Source organism: Nyctereutes procyonoides, unplaced genomic scaffold (assembly GCF_905146905.1).
Source record: "Nyctereutes procyonoides isolate TBG_1078 unplaced genomic scaffold, NYPRO_anot_genome, whole genome shotgun sequence".
In the NCBI taxonomy this organism is placed as follows: Eukaryota; Metazoa; Chordata; class Mammalia; order Carnivora; family Canidae; genus Nyctereutes; species Nyctereutes procyonoides.
In genome coordinates this window covers 1,104,884-1,129,514 of record NW_026575128.1, presented here as the reverse complement: position 1 = coordinate 1,129,514, position 24,631 = coordinate 1,104,884, and the positions used below count along the sequence as shown (strand labels likewise).

At 40.0% G+C, this 24,631-nt stretch overlaps 1 protein-coding gene across 6 annotated transcripts in view; it reads right to left on the bottom strand.

The window, feature by feature from the left end:
* Positions 1 to 3,164: 3,164 nt before the first annotated feature.
* Positions 3,165 to 24,631, bottom strand: part of FOXJ3 (forkhead box J3) — a 141,291-nt gene continuing 119,824 nt past the window's right edge. For all 6 annotated transcript variants that reach the window (XM_055341645.1, XM_055341647.1, XM_055341642.1 and 3 more), the window contains 5 exons: positions 22,699 to 23,115; positions 19,174 to 19,275; positions 18,606 to 18,797; positions 8,229 to 8,336; positions 3,165 to 6,181 (listed from right to left, as the gene is read on the bottom strand). In XM_055341645.1, the coding sequence (XP_055197620.1) occupies positions 6,066 to 6,181; positions 8,229 to 8,336; positions 18,606 to 18,797; positions 19,174 to 19,275; positions 22,699 to 23,115 (935 nt within the window). In that variant the 3' untranslated portion in view covers positions 3,165 to 6,065. The remainder of the gene's footprint in view (positions 6,182 to 8,228; positions 8,337 to 18,605; positions 18,798 to 19,173; positions 19,276 to 22,698; positions 23,116 to 24,631) is intronic.

The window sequence follows — 24,631 nt, the reverse complement described above, 5'->3', positions numbered from 1 at the left end:
ACCCGGGCAGGGGCCCTCACGCCTCTCCACGGCACTGTTGGCGATGAACGGGACAATGACGCGACCTGCAGGGCAGCGGGGGCTTAGGTCAGATAACCCACGGGCACCCGCACCGGGCAGGGGCCTGGCGAGTGACGGCAAGGGTCACTCTACGAGAGGGGGGTGTGCGGGTCACCAAGGCCTGCTGAGGCGATGCGGGGCTGGGGCCTCCGGGGGAGGTGGGCGGCCTTGGGAGCTCGGAGGGGTTGGGGTCGGTGTTGGTGGGGTGACCTCTGCCATCCTGCCCTGGGAAGGGGGGGCAGCGGCTCAGAGGCAGCTCCGGAGCGGGCCCCGTCGGGAGGCTTACTGACGACACCCAGGGGGCTCCTTGGCTCCCCCTAGCATGCTCTGATTGGAGAGAAGATTCTGGGGCCTGGCCGCTGGGCTCCCTAAGGCCCGGTGGGGAAGGCCCTTCAGAAACTGGAAAGGCACACAGCTGGCGGCCGCGCGCCCTCTGCCGGCCTCTGCCGCTCATTGCAGCCTCGCTGCTCTGCAGAGTGACCAGGGCGGGCGGGCGGGCTGGGCGGCCTCCGTTTGAAATCCCAGCTCTGCTGTGGCTCCTGCTATCATCATCACCACCATCACCACCCCCACCGCCACCGCCACCGCCGCCACCGCCGCCACCGCCACCACCACCACCATCACCATCATTCCTACTACTTACAAGCTGGGAGGATCACTGGGCAAGTGTACGGCTCAGATTCTTCATTTACAACCGGAGCTTGAGAATACCATCTACCACGTAGCTGTTTTGAAGAGTAAATACGACCTACAAGGCGCAGCTGGGAGAAGTAATATTCATAGAGGGTAGCTGTGTTCTGTACTTCTGGGGTCAGCGTCACGTAGGGGCGCTGCTCTGAGTGGGAGGCTGGAGAGGGCCCTGCGGCCGCTGCCCGCCAGGTGTGTGCTCTGCACGTGCCGACTAGTCACCATCAATGGGAGGGAGACACACAGGGAGGTCGGTTCAGAATCACTCTTGAAAACCCTTTAGGAAGGAACCACGCTGGGGACAAAGACCCCGTGTCTCAATAAGGCCAACACGGCCAGTTTTTCCAAATGTGGGTTACAGTCTGCCTTTGAAGTAGCTGACTTGCAGCCAAAGGCCATGTTATGTAGAACACGGGTGTCTTCATCCACTGGGGTCGCCCAGTGACACAGGTGCTCACGCACACGGCACAGGGTGGCAGCCCCCAGTGACATCCGGCCTCAGGTGGCTATTCAGTACCTCCGTCCTCCCTCTTTGGCCACGTGTGTACGACTGCCCCGGAGGGCTCTTCTGAATGCACGCCGGATGCAGCTGTGATGTGCCCGCCTCTCTTCTGTAAAACGGTACAGTGACAGTACTGCAGCAAGGTTCCTGCGCAGGTCAAGTAAGACAACGTGTGAAGGAATTTTAAATTCCCGTTAAATGTATGACGCTCTCTACGACTCCCTTTCCCCAAATCTTCCCCTAGACATGTGACTGAACAAGTCACTTCCCTCTCTGGGTCTGTGTTCTCTACAGGAAGATGCAGGGGCTGTATGAGAGGATTTCAAAGAGCCCTTTTGGCCCGAAGCCCTCGAGATAGTCATGATTCTAGGCAGTTTAGATGCAGTTGACCCTTCGACAGCCCTTCAGAGGCACTGCTAATGACCAAAATTTACCTGTAATGTGTGTGTGTGTGGGGGGGACAGTTCCTCACTGCAAGAGACACACGTGCTGGTGGGTAGGCATTACCTCTGGCTTTGGGAAAATTTCCTTTTGGAAGGCAATAGGGTAAAAATGAAATGAGCTTTGGAGTCAGGCCCAGACTGAATCATCCCAGATCCTCTATTAGCTATTACAACTCAGGCAAGTTAACCTTTCTGAGCCTCAGTTTCCCCAACTGTAAAGTTGCAACAAATAGCTTTTTCTGGCAGTGATGTATGGGTTCAGTTAGAAATAGCAAGAGGCCCTGGGCAGGATTATGGGATTGGTAGGAAACCCTCCTCTGCTTGAGTTAGGCAGGGTGAAGCTTCAGGTCCACTTCCACCAGTACCGTTGATCTGCCCAGGAGTTAGCCTCTGAACCTGTTTCCATGTCAATCAAGTGGGGAACTCACCACTTATCTCATATGATTGCCCTGCTCATATGAGAGGTATGCTCTCATTATGGTGATGAGACCATAATGGTAAAAATGGTAATTTTTGGCAATGGTAAAAAAATTTTTACCAGCAAACCGTCCCTTCTTCAGCTTCCATTCCCCCCATGGTAGTCTAGCATCCATGCCTGGCTCAGAGCAGTGGTATAAATGGAAAAACCTTCTCCTGTCTGTTCAGGACCCTCTGAGGACTCAACTCCAGTAGCCCATGCTAGGCTGAGGCCTTCCTGGACCGCTGCCTCAGCCCTCAGCATAACCTAACTCCTCACCACCAGAATCTTGCCTTGCCAGGGCGCACCTTTGGAGCAGCTTCCCCGGGCCGTTCCCCTGGGCTGGTGTCCGTTGCCTGTCCCGGGTTAAGTCTGCACCCACTAAAGGCAGGAGTCATGGCCCTGCTGTCACGGGAAGGGTTGACAGAGTGTGTGTGCTCAGCCAATGTTAAGCTCCACTTTCACCTTTGGGTGGTAGCCCTCTGGGAAGGCACATCTGGGGGCAGGAACGGGGTCAAGGACATGGGGAGTAGGGGAATTTCTTGAAAGTAAGAGGATGGTGTAAAAGAATCAAGTGACCCGGATTCAAATCCAGCTCATATCACTTCCAATAAAGGATCTGGGTAAGCCACTGTACTTCTGAGTCAGAACCATCCTGGGAGATGAGGAGAACAGTATCTACTTAGCACAGCACTTGGCACATGCTGAGTGCTTTTTCATGGCCCAGGTACTGTTTGAAATGTTGAAATGCATTAATTTAATCCCACTACAACTCTAGAAGAAAGGTATTACTATCCCCTCATTTTGAAGGCATTCCAAATGAGGAAAATGAGGCTCAGAAAAACTAAGTCAGTCCCCCAAATTCACAGAGCTAGTGAGATATTCCTAAAGGCAGCAACGCATGGGACACAATCTCTAAGGCCGTAAGGACTGTCTGCAAGTTTCTGCATCGGGACTGGCTCCAGTCTTGCTCCCTCGATTATAGCTAATGACACAGGCCAACTGGTGTTGTGAATAGAGTTAACATAATATATTTATTTTAAGTGCCATTCATGCATATCAGTTCTGGCAGCCAACAATCCTAATGACACTTGGGGTATTTCTTTACAGCACTAAACAGTTACAAAGAATGGGTGCCGTTCATCATAGAGGCAAAATATGAAATCGTGCAATAGCAAAACTGTAGAAACATTAAAACACTGACTGTCCAACAGCAGTACAGAGAGCAGATTGTGTTTGCACAAAAAGCCAATGCATTTTCATCACATATATACAATATAGATATGTACACATCACCCTCTGAATGAACAATATCAAAATACTCTATTCCATTTGAAATAATCCCCGGATTGATTCCCTCCCACTTCAAAGGACATCTGAGAGACATGTATTTACAAGAACACACATGAATACATTTACATTTCAAAAACTGCCACAAATGCCAGTCGGATTATTCTCCTGGACAGAGTACCCCCCCCATTTGATTATATGCATTTATTATACTTTTCCCCAAAAGTCTTCAGTCAATTTAAGCCCAAGACAGAACTTGCTCTGTATTAACAACTACCAACTGAAACAGCCACTAGAGGGGATGCTCTGCACCTCACCAGGTGGCTCTGGCTGGCTGGAGCCCGCTGCAAAGGCCTGTCCTGGGCTCCTGGGCCACCTGAATCACAAGAGTGCAATGGGACTGAGTGGAGGCTCTGCCTCCAGGGCCATTTGTATTAAGTTTAAATTCTCATAAAAATATTGATCACTGCAAATCAGTAAATGATTGCCAAATGGGAAATTAGCTTCACAGAATTTGTAAAACCTTCATCAGTGGTTTCTACTCAAATCATTCAATGTAAGACTGCATTCTAATACCCAAATTGTTTAAAGTGCACATTGCTACCCAAGCAATTTAAAGTTTCAAGACAGCTATTTTGGTATCTAGAAAACAGTGACTTGAGCAGACTACTGAACCCCCCCCACCCCATTTTTTCAAGTTTTTTTTCTCTGCAGGCTGCTATCTCATCTGGCCTCTAATCCATGTAAGAGGGGCCTGTTGGTGGTCTTGCCAGAATCCTCCGATTTTCACTGATCCAAGGGGCTGGAACTGAGCTTCCATTTTCATGCCAAGCAGGGTCCAAACAACAGGAACATAAAGCCCTTCCTTTTTCCCCAACCTCACCAGCCTTTACTATGGCTGGCTTCCCAGTGATTCATTAAAGGCAACACTCCATTAAAAAAAAAAAAAAATACCCACACACACGTTGACAAACACTCTCACATACACACATACAAAAACAAAGATGTCTGTTTCGTTCAAGTAGAGAACACTCAACCACATTATCACTAAGGCTAATTAAAGTGATTTAAGCATGGCTGATAAAGAGACTAGAGATGCTAAAAAGCAACCAGTGAGCAGTTATTACTCCTTGATTTGATGGAACGTATCATTCCATTATAAATGAAAGAAATTCTGCCTTTTTTTATGGTCTAAAAAACCAATTCAAAACCTACTCATTTAAAAAAAAATCTCATTTCTGTTACTTTTATAAAACTGATTATAAAACTAAGACAATCCATGCAAAGTAACTATGATACAATATGAAACAAAACAAAAAACTAATAAAAACCCCAATGAGGCACACTGCATTTCAAAGAAAGTAACCCAATGTCATGCATACACAGACACACGGGACAAGAGAAACAGCAGACCACTTAAGGGTTTCTGCACTGAAGACTGAGGCAAATAAAATCTGTGTGTGGCTCTATCCTCCTTTCAGTGCTTCCTAAACAGAAAATGAGGAAACTTGCATTATACACAGTGCCCTGCTGTTCTATTGCCCAAATGAACTCTGATTTGAATTCCAGAAAAATCTATTTAGCTAATATGTCTCAATCAGCAGGAATGCTAAGATAGAGAAATATACTCACATGGTAAAATGAGCGATGATAAAGAGAATGACACAATCTGATTGTCTTGTCTGTAAACTCTTAAGAAAAACAATTCTGTGCTTTCAGACACCACACTTCTCCTTAATGAACCCAATATGAGCTGAGCATTCACAGAAGGTAGCAATAAATATTAAAATAACACTTTTGAAATAATAAATACATGGGTGACTATGGAGGCAATGATTTTGTTAAAGAGCCAAGCAATGCTCAGCTGCTAACTGATCAAATACATTTTAGAACTGTTCTAATGCAGATTTAAGAAAACAGACATTGACAAGGTACAACATAAACTCTGTAATCCCCCAACCATCAAAACAAATTTGGTCAGTTCTTTATGCTGCTCAGGAACAACATGCCCCTCTGGATTGTTTGGAGAGTATCAAACTCTGGGTTCTTTGACTTGCTGAGTTCAACTCAATACCCACATCTCTGAAAAAAGATTAAATAAGGGGAATTGGGTTTTGAAAAAATCTATTTCCTTTCAGTTGCCTACATCAGTTAAAAGCATCCTGCAGAAAATAGCCTAATGAGGAAATAAAAACTCACAGTAACTTTCTTTTCAAGACGTAATAATCCAATTAGAAAAATTGAAGCCTTTCAGTAATTTTTGTACATATATTTACACATATGTATCTATAAACTGCTTGCAGCAAAATAGGCTCTGTCTGAAAAATCAGTCTGGCACTTGTGGTCAACATCAAACTGACACAAATATGCAAAAGCTGTTCAAATCACACAACAGTTAGGAGCTACATAGGGCAGCTGGCAGGGAGACAAACATGTAGTACTTGTTTGGGTCAGATAAAAGCAGTAAGTTATCCAGCCAAAATCTTTTTGATTGTCTTCAAAAGAAATTTTGATAACATCGGTAAAGTGATTAACAACTTTGTTTTCTCAACTGGATTCTCTTAAACCTTTCCCTTCACTGCACAGAAAGGTGACGCTGGGGTCTGGTGCCTTGCAGAAACAAGCTCTACACAATTGAATCCCAATCAAAGTCATCCTGGATGTCATCTGGAGGCAGAGAACGTCGCATCTGGAAGGCTTGGGAAGGCATCATGTGCTGCTGGTTCATGGCTCCGTGATGGCCTGCAAGGAAGGAGGCAACGTTAGTAGTGACTTGGGTAGAGATAAAAGGAATTAATGAATGTCAGCTGAGCGCTTCTTTTGTGCCAGGCACTTGGTGCACATTAACTCCCTAGTCCACTCAGAAGCTCTCACTGAGGTGGCTCTTATGATCATTTTATAGATAGCAAGGCTTGGATTTAAAAGAATGGAACAAGTTACCCAAGGTCATACAACTAGGAAGGCGAATAGATTTGAACTTTGTTCACTTGACCTCCAAATACATATGCCTGTTTGGTTACTCCAGGAGGTAGCAAGGAGGGCATAAAAAGAATACTAGAGTGTCCAAATGCTGATACAACCCTCTCTCTTAGTCTGTCCTGCATCAATATATGTTCCAGTAACATGAACCGGCTCCCATGAGAATGGTAAAAGGGGAATGATGTCAGCATACCAGTGATGTCACACTGGGTCATCCTGAATTCTCAGCAAGTTAACTTTTGTGCCACCAAGTAACAGTGGGTGAACATAGAGGATATCAACACAGCTGAATCCAAGAAGCCATGGTGGACCAGAGTGAAGAAATAGAATGCCCACCCTCTCCACACTCAGTCTTCTTAGATTAGTGTGGCTGTGTGCAGCTTGTCCTCTCCCAATTTTGGTGCATTCTGCCCTTGTCTCCACAGCTTTGTCAAGCCCGATTCCAAGCCAGACTTTTTCTCTTAAGTGATAATTTCTATTTACTTGCAGAATTCATTATTTTATTAGGAATTAAACATATGCTGTTAGTGTTGTGGAATTTTTACTGGATTGTTGCAGTTTTTGTTTGATTTTGCTTGATCTGATTACAAAGTTTCAAGCAGTCTGCTGCTAATCTTATTTTACTTATAAGCCCTGTATATTTTAATGCACCATTTTATAAAATGTTAAGGCTTTCAATATATCACAGTGTAGCAGAAATGCCTGTATTTATTTTTTGACTTACTAATTTCTTACTATGTGCCAGGCACTAATTTAAGTGATTTATGTATAATCCTCGTTTAATTCTCTTAACAACCCTAGGAGTTAGACAGTGTTATGAGCTCCCTTTTAACAGACCAGGAGGTTGAACTAGGAGGATTAGGCAGCTACCAAGCAGCAAAGCATCAGAACACAAACTCTGGGAAACTAGTTCCAGAGTCTTAACTACAGTATCATGCCACCTACAGGTTCCTGGTGAGCGCTGAGGAGAGAGAACACTTATTCCTGCACATTCATCAAAGTACAGGTCACTTGGCCCCAACTCCTCCTTCACTACTGCCTGGCACACGCTTGTTGGGGGTTTTATTTTTTTAGGTGAGGGGGTTTTAAATTCACACCTGCACATGACCTTTCTGTTCCTCAAGCAGCCTAAGTGGAGAAAACAATGAACTCTAAATCCAATTATCAAGACTCGAGTCCTGGTTTGTTCCTTTAGCAAAACTGGTGGCTCTGGGTAAGTTATCTCCACTCCTGAGCCTGAATTTCCTCATCTAGATCCTCCTTAAGCTCCCTTCCACCTCTACCCGCATGCCTGCCTTTGCTGCCCTGATAAATGTAACTTATCCAGCATTCAGGAACCCAGGGGGACACTTATGAACTAGTGACTCTTGCAACTTACCTCCTCTGTAAGAGACATCCTTAGAAACTAGAGCTGGGGGGGGGGGGGAGGATATGAGGAGAATGAATGGAGCAGAATATACAGGAGCTAATCAAACAAGTTCTTGAAGCCTGTTCAAGTCCTGTCGAAGTCAAAAAGTCTCAAAGATGCCTAAGACCCCAGGACAAGCCCTATGCCCCTGGACCTCTTTAGAAAGGCAAGACAATTATTAAAATCATAACATCAAAGAGACTTCAGGTCATATGGTCCAAATACCAAATGTCACTTAATTCCCCTCACCCAGCACTAAAACCAAGTAACTGTGCACTGTCACCCCATCCTCCCTTACCAGGGAGTTCACTCCCTCCTGAACAGCCTCACACTGGGACAGCTAAGGTCTTTTTTCATACTACACTCTGAGTACCAAGTGCAACACAACGCACCCCAAATTACCTGCAATTGTCGTTCCTGGAGTGCTGAGTGCCTGTGGGATGTGAGGGTAGCCAGGGGGCGGCATCACTGAAGGAGGGAGATTTTGCCTGGAGTCTATGTACAAATTTCCTAATCAGATTGAAAGGCAGAATGAAGGAAAACAGACTTACATAAATAAAACAAGTCAAGCATTAAGATCTTAATAAAATTGTTACCTAAAACTAAACTAAGCAGGTAAGGCAAGGAAGAAGAAAGAAAAATTACTTCTTTCAGATGCTAATACCAAAGGTGGTGCCAGGCTGAGTGTTAGTACACTAATGCTAATTATGGCATTGCCTCTTTGTGTCTGAAAGCCTGCAGGCAAGTCATCTCTACTGCTGCTGTTACACTTCATAATAGTTCAAAAGCATTTTCACATCTACGTTATCATCTGAATCTGAGGCTTCCATTCAGTCCAAAATGAGGGCAAGACAGGGCATATCCCCATTTTATGGATGAGGCAACTGAGGCACAGAAAGAAAGACTAAGCTGACATGCCCAAAGGCACATCAGTTTGACAGGGCTAGCGTGAGCATCCAGTTCTCCTGGATCATGGGCTCTAAGAACCACTGTCCCTCTCTCTTCCTTACTTTTTCACTTGCAAAGAAGACCTATATGTGTGCCCTAGCTGATTAACAAAATGAATGAGTAGAGGCACAGAGTGACAGGAAAGGCTTGCACAAGTTTAAAAGAGCTACATCAAGTAAAGCTGATGAAAAATGTATTATTTAGAAGTGTGAAGGTGGGAAACAGAGATCTCATTTGAATGGCATTTCTGAAGGCTCTTAATATATTTTTGTCGACAGGAGCCATTAAGTGTAACAGCTCTAAAATGTCATTTATGCTGCATCCTAATGCAAAGTAGAAAGGGAAGGGAGCAAATATCATATGCTACCCCCAGCCCCCCATTACTCCTGGGGAAGAAGAACCATAACACTGGCTCACACTGTATGGAACATCTGGAATTCTGGAAAGGCTATTTCTCCCTTAGGTATTCTACTGTGTCTAGAATTACATATTACAACTGCATTCTAGCAATGCTGTAATCAAACTAGAAAACAGCAACCATTTCCCAGAGGCAAGTAAAAAGATACTCAAGGTAGGAACACTCTATTTGGCTGCTCACAAGTTTTTACCTGTCAGTGGAATTTCAGACTGTCCAGGCTTAAAATAGCCTCTGAGACAGCCTAATTCAGGCCTCCCTCTATTCATGCAGATGAGGACATTAAGACCTACAGAGAAAATGCGACAGAACCAGGAACAGAAAACCCTGCACTTCTGAATTCTAGCCACTGCCTCCCAAGATGACATGCCTTTTTATAGTAAAGTTTACAGTCAGAACTAAGCTCTTTGATCAATTTACGTAAGATTTAGGAAGAAAAGAGAGAAAAGTTATACTAAATTGTAGCTCTAGTATATTCTTAGAGGAAAAATAAAAAATAAAAAAATTTTAAAAATCTTAAAAACAAAAACAAAAACAAAAGTAACCTATGATATCTCAGTCTAGAAAGAATCCAGAAGAGGTGCTTGGCCACACGCACACGGGACAGCAGATGGTTAGTGCTTTTTCCATGACCACAAATTCCAAGTTCCAAAACCAAAAGGTACACTGGAACTTACTTAAAAATTTAGGTCAAAAAATTGAAGAAAAGCATTACAATTCCAGAAAGGGGAAGCCACTGGCTAACATATACCATGGCCCTTGAAATAATCTTCTCTTAAGACTGACCCACACATCCTTCTATCGGTCTTCCTAGAACTTCCTGATCTGCTGGAGGCAATAATCTGTAAGCAACATAGGTACCCACCCCCCACCATTAGCATTTTAAGGCTGGCTGAGATGATCTGAGATGATCGGCAGAGAACATGGCAGCACTTAGAAGAACTAACTTCATTATTTTGGTTGAACAGGGAAAGAAAAGAGGAAAGGAAAAACAACCAAGGGACAAAGGACAGAAGGGACAGTACACCTCTGGGATTTAATACAAGTTGGAAAAGTGAAAGTATCCTGAAAGGGAAAACTATAGGTTTGAAACCTATCAGATGATCAAAAGAAGATAAGCCATCTCTGTACAAGAAGAGATAAAAAGATGAAATGGAAGAAAGCAAATCAGTGAAAATATACGGCAAGTTATACAGATCTTGATATTTAAAAACAAATATAGGGAGGATTCTGAGAAGACAGTAGAGTAGGTAGCACCAGGAACCTCTCTTCCAACCTAGACAAAGCTACACTGGTAGACTTTGTCCAGTACAACAGAAAACCCTAGAGCCTTTGGAACTTTGGAACCCTGGAAGTCTGCTGACAGTTTACAATTTGTAGAGGATGGCTTAGAGGATAAATTGCAGTTCGTTTTGGTCAATTTCAACTCTTAGCCCAACAGCCATCACCTATCCATCCATCTCTACTGCATGGTAGGCAGCTGTGTACATGTTCCTGGAACAACTAACACAGCTTACAGGAGGAGCCAATGTGGGCTAAAAGGCCATTGTGCTTCAACTACTGGGGACCTGTGCTCTGATCACAGAGATGCAGACACAAAGGAGGGTGGCCACTGTTGCACCTTCCACCAATGCTGCAAGCTTGTCCCCTCCAACTGAACTGATTTCCAGAGGCTTTAAAGGGGAGCTACTGCCTCCTCTCCCCCTTCTTTTATTTTTCCTTTTTACCCTTCCAGGAGGCAGAGAGTAAAAGCTAGGACACTGAAAAACAACTGCATATACTGAGAAAATTAAAAAGTGACCACCTATGCCAAGAAAAAAAGCAGACTCAGAGAAGACCTGAGAAGACGTTAGAGCAAACCTTAGCACAAGGATACCTTGCAGCCATCAAGAAAACAAAAACTGGAGACAAAATAATTAAAAAACAGCAAACCCCAGGGAAGGGATAGAATTTGGTTTCTATAGGTACCACTTTATTAGATTCAAGTGTCTAGTTTTCTTTTCTTTTTTTTTTTTTTTAAAGATTTTATTTCTTTATTCATGAGAGACACAGAGAGACAGACACAGGCGGAGGGAGAAGCAGGCTCCATGCAGGGAGCCTGAGGTGGGATTCGATCCCGGGCCCCAGGATCATGCCCTGGGCCAAAGGGGGCGCTAAACTGCTGAACCACTGCGGCTGCCCAAGTATCTAGTTTTCAACAACAAACTCACAAAGCATACAAGTAAACAGAAAAGTATGCCCTATTCGAAGCAAAAACAAATCAACAGAAAAAGATCTTGAAAAAGATCTGATGGCAGATCCACTACACAAAGACTTTAAAACAAGTGTCTTTAAGATGCTCAAAGACTAAAGGAGATGTAGAAAAAGTCATCATTACAATGCATGAATAAACTGAAAATATCAATAAATAGAAAACCTAAAAAGAAATAAGAAAGAAATTCTAGAACTGAAAAATACAATAATTGAAATGGGAAAGAAAAAAAAAACAGGATTCAAAGGAAAATATGAACAGGCAGAAGATAGAATCAGTGAACTTGAAGATACGACAATGAAAATTATCAAGACTAAGTAATAGAAAAAAATTAAACAAGAGACTAAGGGACCTGTGGGACACTATCAAGCAGATCAACTATGCATTGTGGGAGTCCCAGAAGGAGGGATGGGACACAAAGAATATCTGAAAAACTAATGGCTGAAAACTTCCCAGATTTGATGGAAGAAGAATGGCAATATCCAAGAAGCTCAATAAACTCTAAATAAGATGAAGTCAAGGGACCCACACCAAGGAACACAGTGTAATCAAATTTTCAAAGCCAAAGATAAAGAGCCAATCTTGAAAGGAACAAGAGAGAAGTGACTTGTCACACACAAGGGAACCTCAGTAAGATTACCAACAGATTTCTCATGAAAAACAAGGAGTTGGAAGGCAGTGGGACAATCTAGTCAAAGTGCTGAAAGAAAGTGTCAACCAAGAACTGCTATACCCAACAAAATTTTCCTTTTCAAAAGTGAGAGAGAAATTAAGACAGTTGCAGATAAAAGCTAAAGGAGTATGTTACCATTAGATCTACCCTCCCAAGAAATGCTCAAGGGAGTCCAATAGAGTGAAATAAAATAGACAGTAATTCAAAGCTGTATGGAGAAATAACTCAATAAAGGTAAACACACAAGCAATCCAAAGAGCTAGTATTACTGTAGCAACAATTTAGAACTCCACATTTTCTTTTGTACATGACTGAAGAGACTAATATATTTTCTAAAAGTGGTTAGTCTGGGCAGACCGGGTGGCTCAGTGGTTTAGCGCCACCTTCAGCCCAGGACGTGATCCTGGAGACCCGGGATCAAGTCCCACATCGGGCTCCCTGCATGGAGCCTGCTCTTCCCTCTGCCTGTGTCTCTGCCTGCCTTGCTCTCTCTCAAATAAATAAAATCTTTAATAAATAAATAAATAAAAGTGGTTACTCTAGAAAGTAGTATTATTAAAACTTTCATTTGTTAACTCCACATGTTTTTTATATAATTTAAGAGACTAATGGATTTAAAGGAATTATTAATACAGGTTTTGGGGCACACTATGTAAAATATGTGACTTTGTGACATCAACAACCAAAAGGGATGGAGATGGAGCTAATAAAGGAGCTGAGTTTTTTATGTTATAAAAGTTACACTGATATAAATTCGAATTAGAGTGTTATGACTTTAGGATGGTAAACCCAATCCCCATGGTAACTACAAAGAGCTATATACAATAAACACAAAAGGAATACGAAAAAATTCAAACATTTCACTACAAAAAATAAGCAAAACACAGAGGACTACAGTAGTGCAAAAATTAAGGGACAAGAAAGACTATACACACACACACACACACACACACACAGAGCAAAATGACAAATCACTCCTTATTGGTAACTATTTTAAACATAAATGGGTTAAATTCTCCAATCAAGAGAAATTGGCAGAATGAGTAAGAATAAGAGCCTCATTTTAGGACCAAAGACACAAATAGAATGAAAAGTGAAAGGATGGAAAAGGCAACCAAAAGGAAGTAGAGACTAATATCAGACAAAATAAGACTTTTTTTTTTTTAAGACTTTGTTTATTCATTTGAGAGAGACAGAGTGAGTGAGAGAGAGCACAAGTCAGGGGGAAAGGCAGAGGCAGAAGGAGAAGCAGACTCCCCACCAAGCCTGATGTGGGGCTCGATCCCAGGACTTTATGACCTGAGCCGAAGGCAGACACTTAACCAAATGAGCTACCAGGAGCCCCCGAAATAGGCTTTAAATCAAAAAGGTGACAAAGAAGGACATTATGTATCAATGAAAGGTTCAGTACAGAAAAATTATAAACACTTACACACCTAATAACAGACTGCAGCAAAACAAATGAAACAAAAACTGACAAAACTGAAAGAAGAAATTAACTACTCTACAATGATAACTGGTGATATAAATACCCCACACTCAAATGAAAGAACAACCAGAGAGAAGAAAATAAGGAAACAGAGGACGTAACACAATGAACCAACTAGATCTAACAAGTACAGAACATTCTACCCAACAATATGCACATTCTTCTCAAGTGCACATGGGACATATCCCAGGATAGACTATATGTCAGGCTGCAAATTAGGTCTCAGTAGTTTATAAATGATAGATATACTAAGCATCTTCTCTGACAAGAGGATGAATAGCAAAAGTAGTGAAGGGGGAAAATTGTAACTACAAACACATTAAAAAACAAGAAAGATCTCAATCAACAACCTAACTTTACAACTTAAGGACCTACAGAAAGAAGAACAGAATAAACCCAAAGCTAGCAGAAAGGAGGAAATAATAAAGATTAGAACAGAGATAAATGAAACAGTAACTAAAATTAGATATGAAAGTGGGGACACTACAACTGATTATAAAAAGAACAGGATCCAGAAAAGGGGGAAGGAAATAGCATCATTTGCTATTGTATACCAGCATACTGGATAACCTAGAAGAAATGAACAAATTCCTAGAAACATAAAAACCACCAAGACTAAATTACAACAAAATAGAAAATCTGAATACACCTAAAACTAGTAACACTGAATCAGTAATCAAAAATATCCCAATAAAGAAAAAAGCCCAGGACCTGACGGCTTTGCTGGTGAATTGTACCAAACATTTAAATAACACCAATCCTTCTCAAACTTCAAACTTTTCCCCAAAGCTGAAAGACAGAGAGCACTTCCTAACTCACCCTATAAGGCCAAAATTAGCCTGATACCAAAGTGAGACAAAGACATCTATAAGGAAACCACAGACTAATATCCCTTATGAACACTGATCCAAAAATCGTAAACAAAGTACTAGCAAAATTAATTCAATAGCATATTAAAAGGAAAACATGATGACCAAGTGAGATTTATTCCTGGAATAGAAAAGGATAGTTCAACATATGAAAAGTGATCAATGTAATATGCTGCATTAACAGAATGAAAGGGAAAAAACCTACATGCTCATCTCAACTGATATAGAAAAAGTAACTGACAAAAGTCATCACCCTTTCATAATAAACACTTAACAAACTAAGAATAGAATAAAACTAGTTAAACATAATAAAAGCCATCTATGAATATCCCATGGCAAACATCATGTTCAAAGGTCAAAGACTTGAAAGCTTACTTCTAAGATCATGAACAAAGCAAGGATGTCCACTTCTAGTCAACATACTACTAGAAGTTCTAGCCAGAGCAACTAGGCAAGAAAGAAATAAAAGGCATCCAAATCGGAAAGGAAAATGTTTATCTCTGTTCACAAATATGATCTTATATGTAGAAACCTCCAAAGATCTTATATGTAGAAACTATCCAAAAATAAATTGAGCATAGTAGGACAAAGTCAACATGCAAAAATCAGTTCCATTTTTACACAATGAACAACCTGAAAAGGAAATTTTCAGAACAATTCCATCTACAATGGCAATAAAAAATACTTAGGAATTAATCACAGAGGTGAAAGACTTGTACAATTAAAACTACAACAGTAGGGGCACCCGAGTGGCTCAGTGGTTGAGCGTCTCTGCCTTTGGCTCAGGGCATGATCCCAGGTCCTGAGATCAAGTTCCGCATCTGGCTCCCCACAGGGAGCCTGTTTCTCCCTCTGCCTGTGTCTCTGCCTCACTGTGTCTCTCATGAATAAATAAATAAAATCTTAAAAAAAAAAAACCCTACAAAAATATCATTGAAAGAAATTTAAGACGACATAAGTAAACGGAAACACTTTTCATGTTCATGGACTGGAAAACAATATTGTTGAGATGTCAATGCTATCCAAAGCTATCTATAGAGTCAATGTAACCCATATCAAAAACTCCGTTTTTTCTTTTTTTTTTTGACAAAAACATAAAATCCCATCCTAAAACATTATAGGGAATTTCAAGAGACACTGAATAGCCAAAACTATCTTGAACAAAAATAAAAAAGCAGGGGGACTCATACTTTCGGATTTTAAAACCTGCTACAAAAATATAGTTGAAAACAGTGTGGTTATGGCACAAAGGCAAATATACTACAAACACCGGAATCAAACAGAGAACCCAGGAATGAACTAATGATCAATTGCATATATGGTCAAATTATTTTTTAAAAGGGTGTCAAGACCATTCTATGGGGGAAAGGACCATCTTTTCAGCAAATGGTGCTGGGAAAACTGGATATCCATATGCAAAAGCACGAAATTGGATCTGAATCTAATGTCATATGCAAAAAATAACTCAAGATGGGTCAAAGACTTACATTTAAGACCTAAACCATAAAATTCTTAGACAAAAACATAGGGCAAGAGCTTCATGACACTGGATTTGGTGATGATTTCTTATATAAGATATCAAACTCATAGACAACAAAAGAAAAAAAAGATGAGTTGGACTTCCTGAAAAATTTTAAAATTGTGCATTGAAAGACACTATCAACACAGTAAAAAAGAAAACAAAATAATGAAAGAAAATATTCATGGGACACGTGGGTGGCTCAGTGGTTGAGCATCTGCCTTCGGCTCAGGGCATGATCCTGGAGTTACGGAATCGAGTCCCACATTGGGCTTCCTGCATGGAGCCTGCTTTTCCTCCCTCTGCCTATGTTTCTGCCTCTCTCTATATATATCTCTTGCAAATAAATAAATAAAATCTTTTAAAAAAAATAATCACAAATCATGCATTTGATAAAGGGTTAATTCTCTATTCCAAAAGAATAGAGAATTCCTAAAACTCAGCAATAAACCAAACCAGATTTTAAAATGGGCAAAGGACCTGAACAGATACTTCTCCAAAGAAGATACAAAAATGGCCAATAAGCAGATAAAAAGATATTCAATAATCATCAAGGAATGCAAACCAAAACTACAATGAGATACCATCTCACACCCAGTAAAATAGCTACTATTTTTTTAAAAAGAGATTAAAAAAAATAACAAATGTTGGCAAGGATGTAGAAAAGCTGGAACCCTTGTCCACTGTTAGGAGGGTGTAAAATGGTATAGCCCCCATAAAAAACAGTATGGTGGTTCCTCAAAGAATGAAATAATTACCATATGATCCAGCAATTCCATTTCTGAGTATATACCCAAAAGAACTGAAAGCAGGGCCTTGAAATAATATTGGTACACTCCTGTTCATAGCAATATTATTCACAATAGCTAAAATATGAAAGCATCCCAAGTGTTCGACAAGTGAACAAATGTGGTATATACATACAATGGACTAGTAATCCAGCCATAAAAAAGGAAGGAAATCCTAATATATGCCACAACATGGATGAAGAAATGCTAAGTGAAATAAGTCAGTCACAAAAAGATAAATACTATAGGATTTCATTTACCTTAGATACTTAGAAATAGTAAAAAATCAGAAACAGAAAGAATGGTGGCTGCCAGGGGCTTGGTGGAGGGTCAGAGGGACAGGGGTTAAAATGGGGGCCTGTATTATTTAATGAGTACAGAATATGCACTTTACAAGATGAAAATTTATGGAGATGGATTGTGATGCCAACTGCACACTATGAGTATATTTAATGCCACTGAACTATACACTTAAGGATGATTGGGATGGTGATTTTATGTTATATTTTACAATAAAAATTTTTTTTCAAAGAGTATTTATACATCCAAAAGATACCAAATAGGAAGTGACAAAAAGAGAGGGGAGAGGGAGGGAGAAAGAGAAGGAGAAAGGAGATAAATGAGCCATCAAAAAATACAGTTTAGTTGTCAGGCACATTGGAGGGCACTCAACAAGTTCAGGTAATATTAAGTACCTTGTATATGCCAAACACTGAATGAGGCTCATGGGTGGATGTAATTTACGAAATGAATGAGCCACAAAAATCAGTCACTGAGAGTTTCAAGTTAGGTAAACTATTCAAATGGAAGAAGCAAAGATGATGGAAGATTTCTATCAAAAGACACAGAGAGCTGCCTAGGTACCTTCGTCAGTTCAATGCCCGACTCTTGATTTCGGCTCAGGGCATGATCTCAGGGTTGTGGGATCGAGGCCCAGATTGGGCTCCATGCTCAGCAGAGAGTCTGCTTCAGATTCTCCCTCTTCTTCTGCTCCCACCCCCCACCCCCAAATGCACTCTTGCTTTCTCTAGAATAAATCTTAAAAAAAAAAGACACAGAAATAAAGATTTCACATGAAAAGAAAGCTATAGCATGGCTGGGGATCTTGAGAATATGGAAAGACCAAGTATGTGAAATAAGCTAGGATAATGGTTGAAGAAAGCCACAGGATAGAAAAGAGACTTAAAAATGCATCAAAAGTAAAACCAAAATAATGAACAGAAAAGAAGTCAACTTGGAGATAAAAGGTTGCAAGAAAATAAACAAAGAAAGCACTTGAATATTAAACATCTACAGAATGAAAAGGTGCTGCAATTAGAGTAAAATAGATGGCTACAAGGGTAAAGAGAAAAAGAAGAAAGTTAGGTGAAAAACACAAAGCATGAATTTCAAGTACAGAGTAAAACACCGAGACAATTTACCATTACTGTACTCTTTACTTGAAGCTTTGAATTTTAATCTTAACATTCTTAGAAGATATATAAAATAAGACATGCTGATTTTCATTGCAAGTCTCCACAAGTTTAATAGATATAACTTCATGACTATGTTCTTATAAAATTGTATATAAAACACTTAATTCTTGTTTGAACTTAAAAGGTTAAAGATCACAGTCAACTGTAAACAATAATCATATAGATCATGACAAAAGTCACCTTATCTCAACTTTTTAAACATATCTTTAATATATAAATTATTTTATTTCATTGCATTTCTTAGAAATGAAAAGATGTAAACGGATCACTATCACACTAACAACATACCAAGCTGTCTCACTAAATTTCACACAAATGAGAAAGACAATCAGGAAGATAATTAAACCCATACCTGTTCCAATGTGTTGGGAAGGTTTTGTTGGATGCATGGCACCGTGACAGACATTTTGCTGAACATTACTTTGTGAGTGGATAAGGCCAGTTTGTGTAAAGAATTGATTAAGAGAAGAACAGAGATCAGCAAATTGAACCTGATCCAAAGACCAGTTCTTGAGATCTGCCTGTCTCATACTCTCCATCAAACCTATGAGAAAAGTATTAGAAATAGCACAGTTTGTTCTGCAAGCATTGCAAGGAATATAACAAGACACAATTTTTTTTTTCCAGCCCTCAAAATTTCCACTGGTAATGATTGTGCAATGAAGAATGACATTTAAAAATTATTCAAAGCTTAATTACTTCTAAATGTGGCCAAACTTCTTTCAGAACTCTTACCTCTGATCCTCTGCTACATCTACTGACTGACTTAATCATGAATTTTGCAGTGTTGTTTTTTAAGCATACTATCAACTGCAAAAGAAACACTATATAAGGAGATACTTTACTACAAAGAACCATCCCTATGAGAGTAAACAGTATCATGTATTTTTGGTTCTATGTCAGAAAGAACCCATACTTACCTTGGAACTGTGAAAGGTCTACATCTGACCAATTAACACTGCTGGCAATTCGACAACTTTCTTTTAGCATGTCAAGTGTTGCATACCAGTCATTTGAAACACCTGTAAAAATAATATTGACAATACTACATAAATCTTGGGTAGTGAAAGTCTGAAGTATATGGTAGGGGGAAGACAATGAGCTGGGCTTATTCCATCCAGTTTTATGAATGATTCACATCCATCATATCATGTGTTGATGTCCTATGTTGGGGCAATTGTCTCTGTGAAACAGGCAGAGGAGTCTTATTTCTCTTTATTTTATAAATAAAAAGAAACTGAACCAAGAGAGGTGGCATAACTTAGCAAGGTTACTATGATGAATCTAAACCTTGAACCTGGTGCTTCTAAGCCCCAGTCTGACAGCTTACAAACTGCCCTATCACCTTATAATGTCAAACTTGATTACTGCTCTTTACATTTGTACAGTACAAATGAATGATAGGCAGGGCAAGTCGGGAAAATCAATATATCCTCCCTCCTTACTATATGAAGTCCATTTTCCTGTCTTGTTATGACATTAAGAAATATGTTCTTTGTAACTCAGAGGCAAGTTCACATTTAGAAGTAACACACAGTATCTTAAAGCACTGACTTAAGAGAGGCGAATTAGATTGTACACCAAGAGGACAAATTTCTTATAAGGCAACCCTGACAGAGAGAAATGCCTTAGCACAGTCTTCCTGGCAAAGTAGCAAAGAAAGGACTGAGACATCTGTAAGAAATGTTGATGAATCCAAACCAAGGCTAGTCAGGAATAGTATCCTCTGATTGTAGTATCATCAGCAGGGTTAAGACTCCACAGTCTATATGTCAGCAAAGTGGTCACCACTCCGGGGCACGGGGCTAGAGCTGCACTCAGTGAACAGTGCTGAGTAGATGAAGAAAATCCTCCATTTAGTCACTGCATCAGAAATTATTCTGTTATCAGAATCACCACTGGATGGATAAAGGTAAGAACTAATAAAAAGGATTTTTTGCTACATCACAGATAACTCTGTATCAACTACTGGTTATTTGGTTTACAAAATAACCAATTATGGATTTTTTTTTCAAATAAACAATGAACCAGAGACAACATGACTCTGCCCCCAGGCAACTCATAACTAGAACTTTGTTGGGGAAAAATAAGTAATGCCACATTCAAGTCTATGAGACTTTCATGTCCATGACCTATTATAAATGCTAACTTGGCAACACAAAGCAATCTCAGCAAGACCCACTCAGTAAATGTTTACTGATTTAGTCCTTTTGGAATTACTGGTGTTATAGTCTTTGAAGTCCTGATAGGCCAAGATATAAATTCCAATTCTAATGCTATTAGCTCTGATCTTAAGGCAAGCTGTTAAACTTCTTTGAGTTACACTTTTCTTATCTATTAAATGTGGTAATTTATAGTTGCTTTGAGAGGACAATAGGAGATAATGTATCTGAATTGCCTATCACACAATGGGAACTCAAACAACTGTTAGTTTCTTCCATTCCTTCCCTATTAAAGACAATTCCTAACTCCTCCAGGTGAAAGGCTATTTTCCTTCTCTGGCAAGCTACCTCTGGTAAAGCAACAGGCCACTAAGAACACATGATGGATTGTTTTCAGTGGTAATAGTACTTTTTTCTCCCCTGGCAATCAGTAGACTTAATAGAAGCCATGACCAGAGCATTACAGACTTCTACTGACACCAAATCTCTACAATCATTAGTCAATCCTTAAAATCATATTAAGAACAAACTTAACTTTTTGAAGAGTGTACTGACATTAAAAAGGGAGGCAGTAGTATAATTGAAATAAATCAGAAAAAGCCAAGTATCATATGATCTCATTTACATGTAGAATCTGAAAACACAACAAAAGAAACAGCTCCATTTTTAAATACATAGAACATGTGGATGGGGGGTGGGGGGGATGAGCAAAATGGGTGAAATGGAGTGGAACGTACAGGATTCCAGCGACGGAATGAGTAAGTCATAGATGTGGAAGGTACAGCAAAAGAAATAAAGTCAGTGGTATTTTAATAGTATTGTATGGTGACAGATAGTAGCTACACTTGTGAACACAGCATAACATACAGAGTTGCCGAATCACTATGCTGTACATCTGAAACTAACCTAACATTGTGCATTAACTATACTTCAGTAAAAAAAAAAAAAAAATTTTAAGTCAACAATAGTGACTAACACTAAGAAAAGAGGGCACTACTTATACTTTTCTCTATGCATAGACCTATAATAATTTCAAGACGTTTTTGGGGACTCATCATTATCAAGAATTATACCCAATTTTCAACTTTATTCTAGAACCTTCTTAGAATTATTATTTTTCTCCCTTAGAATTATTAACTGGGAAAACAAAATAAATTATGAAAAGGAATTTACTAAATTTGAAGTACCCTGATACGCATTTTTTGAACCTTATATGATTTTCCTCAAAATATTATTTTCCACTTTGTAAAAAAAAAAAAAAAAAAAGGGCAACAGTTTCAGAAAAACTTAAGCTTTATAGCAAAGTCAGAATATAAGAGACAGTGTGCCCTATCTAAAGATCATTTCCCTGACAGTTTAATTGCCTGAAATAATGATCGATTTTTAATTGTTAAGAAGTAGCACTACCTAGCATATAGAAATTGTTCCTCCAAGATAAAAATCTCATCAGTGATTTGGTTGCTAAATGGATAGCCAGGCAAGCTATGGGAAGGATCTGTACTCTGTACAACTCCAAAGGGCCCCATTCACCTTGTAGTCTATGTCGGGGGCATCCCTGGGAGTTCTGCAGTGCAGATGCGTGGGCTGTGAGCAATGTGAATTCAGCATCTCACCAGAAACCATCAAGACCTATCTTAGGAGCAATAGAATTTTTAAAAACCAGGATATGAAGAATATTTTCTTCCTTTGCAATCTCTCTCTCTAAAATGAAATACTTGGCAGCAATAAGCAAAGAAAGGAAGAGTGGGAACATTCTCTGAATACTTAAAGGCAAGGTACCAGCAGAGGCATTTCCTATTTGTATTCTCAATGCAATCCTCATAACACTGTATACCATGGTATTTTAGTTCCATTTTTATAGATGAGGAAATAATGAGACTAAAAGAAGTAATGCACGAAAGGTCATAAGAGTCATAATGAGAATTTAGATATAAGTTTTTTCTGACATAACCTATATACTTTCTTCTATACCACACCGAATCATACTAGATTGCAGATAGACTGTGTATCCCATTCTTTGAAATGCTCACTAAAACACTGGTTTTCCAGAAGGACAAATGAGAGTCTAAACCAAAACCTACAAGGGTTGGTGAGTTTGCCTATGTTGTCACGGTAAATTTTAATCAAGAAAATCTCCAGATCAATGTAAGGATTGAATGAGTTACAACTATAGGGTTACAACAAGGAAGCACAAAAGAAGACAGATGAGAAGGGTTTCAGGAGTAAATATACATAAGCCTCAGATAACAAAGAACAGACATGAGTCAGGAGACACCAACTTACCAGAATTACAGGATACCTGTTGTGGGGTTGGGGGTGCCTGATGTGTTAACGTCTGATGCTGATGGTTCGGATGGTGCTGTATGTGTTGATGTGGAGAGGGGTGCTGGGGGTGAGGGGGCTGGAGCTGGCTGTGCTGCTGCGGGTGCGATGCTGGGTGCTGGGGACGCTGTGGATGCTGTGGTAAACCATGCGGTCGATGGGACGGATGTGGAGACGGCTGTGTGTGCATCTGGGAGTGGGGCAGTGAGACTTGTGCAACCGAATTACTGCCCGTGGTGCTGAGGCCACCGCCATGATTGTTGGACAGGCTGCTTTGGTTGCTGTGTGGGTGAGAGCTCACTGTGCTGCTAGGAGAGTGCTGATACGAACACGAGGTGTGGGACTGCTGGGAAGATTCAGAAGGGATGGTCATCAAACCTAGACATAGTGAGAGAAAGCAAGAACATTCTGAGTCAGACTTCAGTTACATTTTATGGCAGACATTTACAAAATTATTTACAGAGCAAAGGTATACATATCAGGAAGCAATGCTGGCTCAGCTTAAGAAGTGTCGACACTCTCCCCTCTTTCTCCCTCTCAGAAAGAAGAGGAAAAAGAAAAAGAAATAGAAAAAAAAAAAAGAAAGAAGAGATAGAAAAGAAAGGAAGAAAGCAAAGGCAGTATGTGAACTGAAATCTTGAAAGACTAAGTAAATTTGGGGGGAAAGTGGGAAAGGTGTTGGGTCACATTCAGGATAGTTCTCTACAGGCGTGAAGACCAAGAATTTGAGAGAGGTAGAGGAGAGAAATAAGGCTCAGTTATTTCTGAACTCTTTCTTAGACAACTCCAAAAACTTTTAAGTCAAAGGTGGCCAGAATTCTTAAGACTAAGCAAAACAAAACAGCCATCTTCAGTGCTTTTTCATTCAGCTCATGGAATATTCTTTAGACCATACAGTTTAGGAGTTAAGAATGCATAATTTATAACACCAGAAAGTAAGGATTAAAGTCTTTGTACTGCCATCTGCACACCTGGTAATGCTGGAAAGTTATTAACCTCTGCAAGTCACAATTACCTTAATTATAGATGGGTATGGATATATCTATTTCACAGAATTATTGTGAGGATTAAATGCCATGGTGCAAGTGGAAGGTGAGGATTAGTTCAGTAAATGTTAGCTGTTAGGATGATACTGATGATTAGGCCAGAAGAGACTAATGTTAAAAATGTACTTTTGGTTTGCAGGTGGACACTCATTTTAATAAATCTTATTAGAATATTTGATCCAACATAACTAGGCTATTTTCAAATCCCAAAGGATGTCACATACAATGTTTTACTGAATCAAAACACAATGGATTTTATTAAATGAAAAAGAAAATCCTATAGCACAGTTATCATTAATAAAAGAATCAAATCTTTTAAATGAAAATATTATTCTCACATTGCCCATTAACAGTAAAGTTATATTGAAGTATACTGTAAGATAATCTTAACTAATAAGTTAAGGTTTTATACGTAGAAGAGTTAATAAAAGTTCTTGTCTTGGCCCTGGAAAACTATCATTTGAAGGGAATTTATAGGGTTCTTACAAGTCAGATGAAAGAAAGCAGTTATTTCATTATCCATGTCTAATAAAGTCCTAGCATTGTAAAAAGGAACTCAGAAATGACCTAAACCAACATTTTCAATACCAATTTTTTCTTTTTTTAAAGTTGGCTCCATGCTGGACATGGAGCCAATACAGGGCCTGCATTCATAACCCTGAGAATTAAGGCCTGAGCCAAAATAAGAGTCACATAACTCACTGACTGAGCCATTCAGCTACCCCTCCAAACTGTTTTTAAAATAAAATTTAAGGATGTTGTATAAAATAGTGACCCACAGCTTACCACTAATCAGTATGTTCACTTGTAAGTGCCATACATGAAATTGCAAATCTGGTGCTACCACA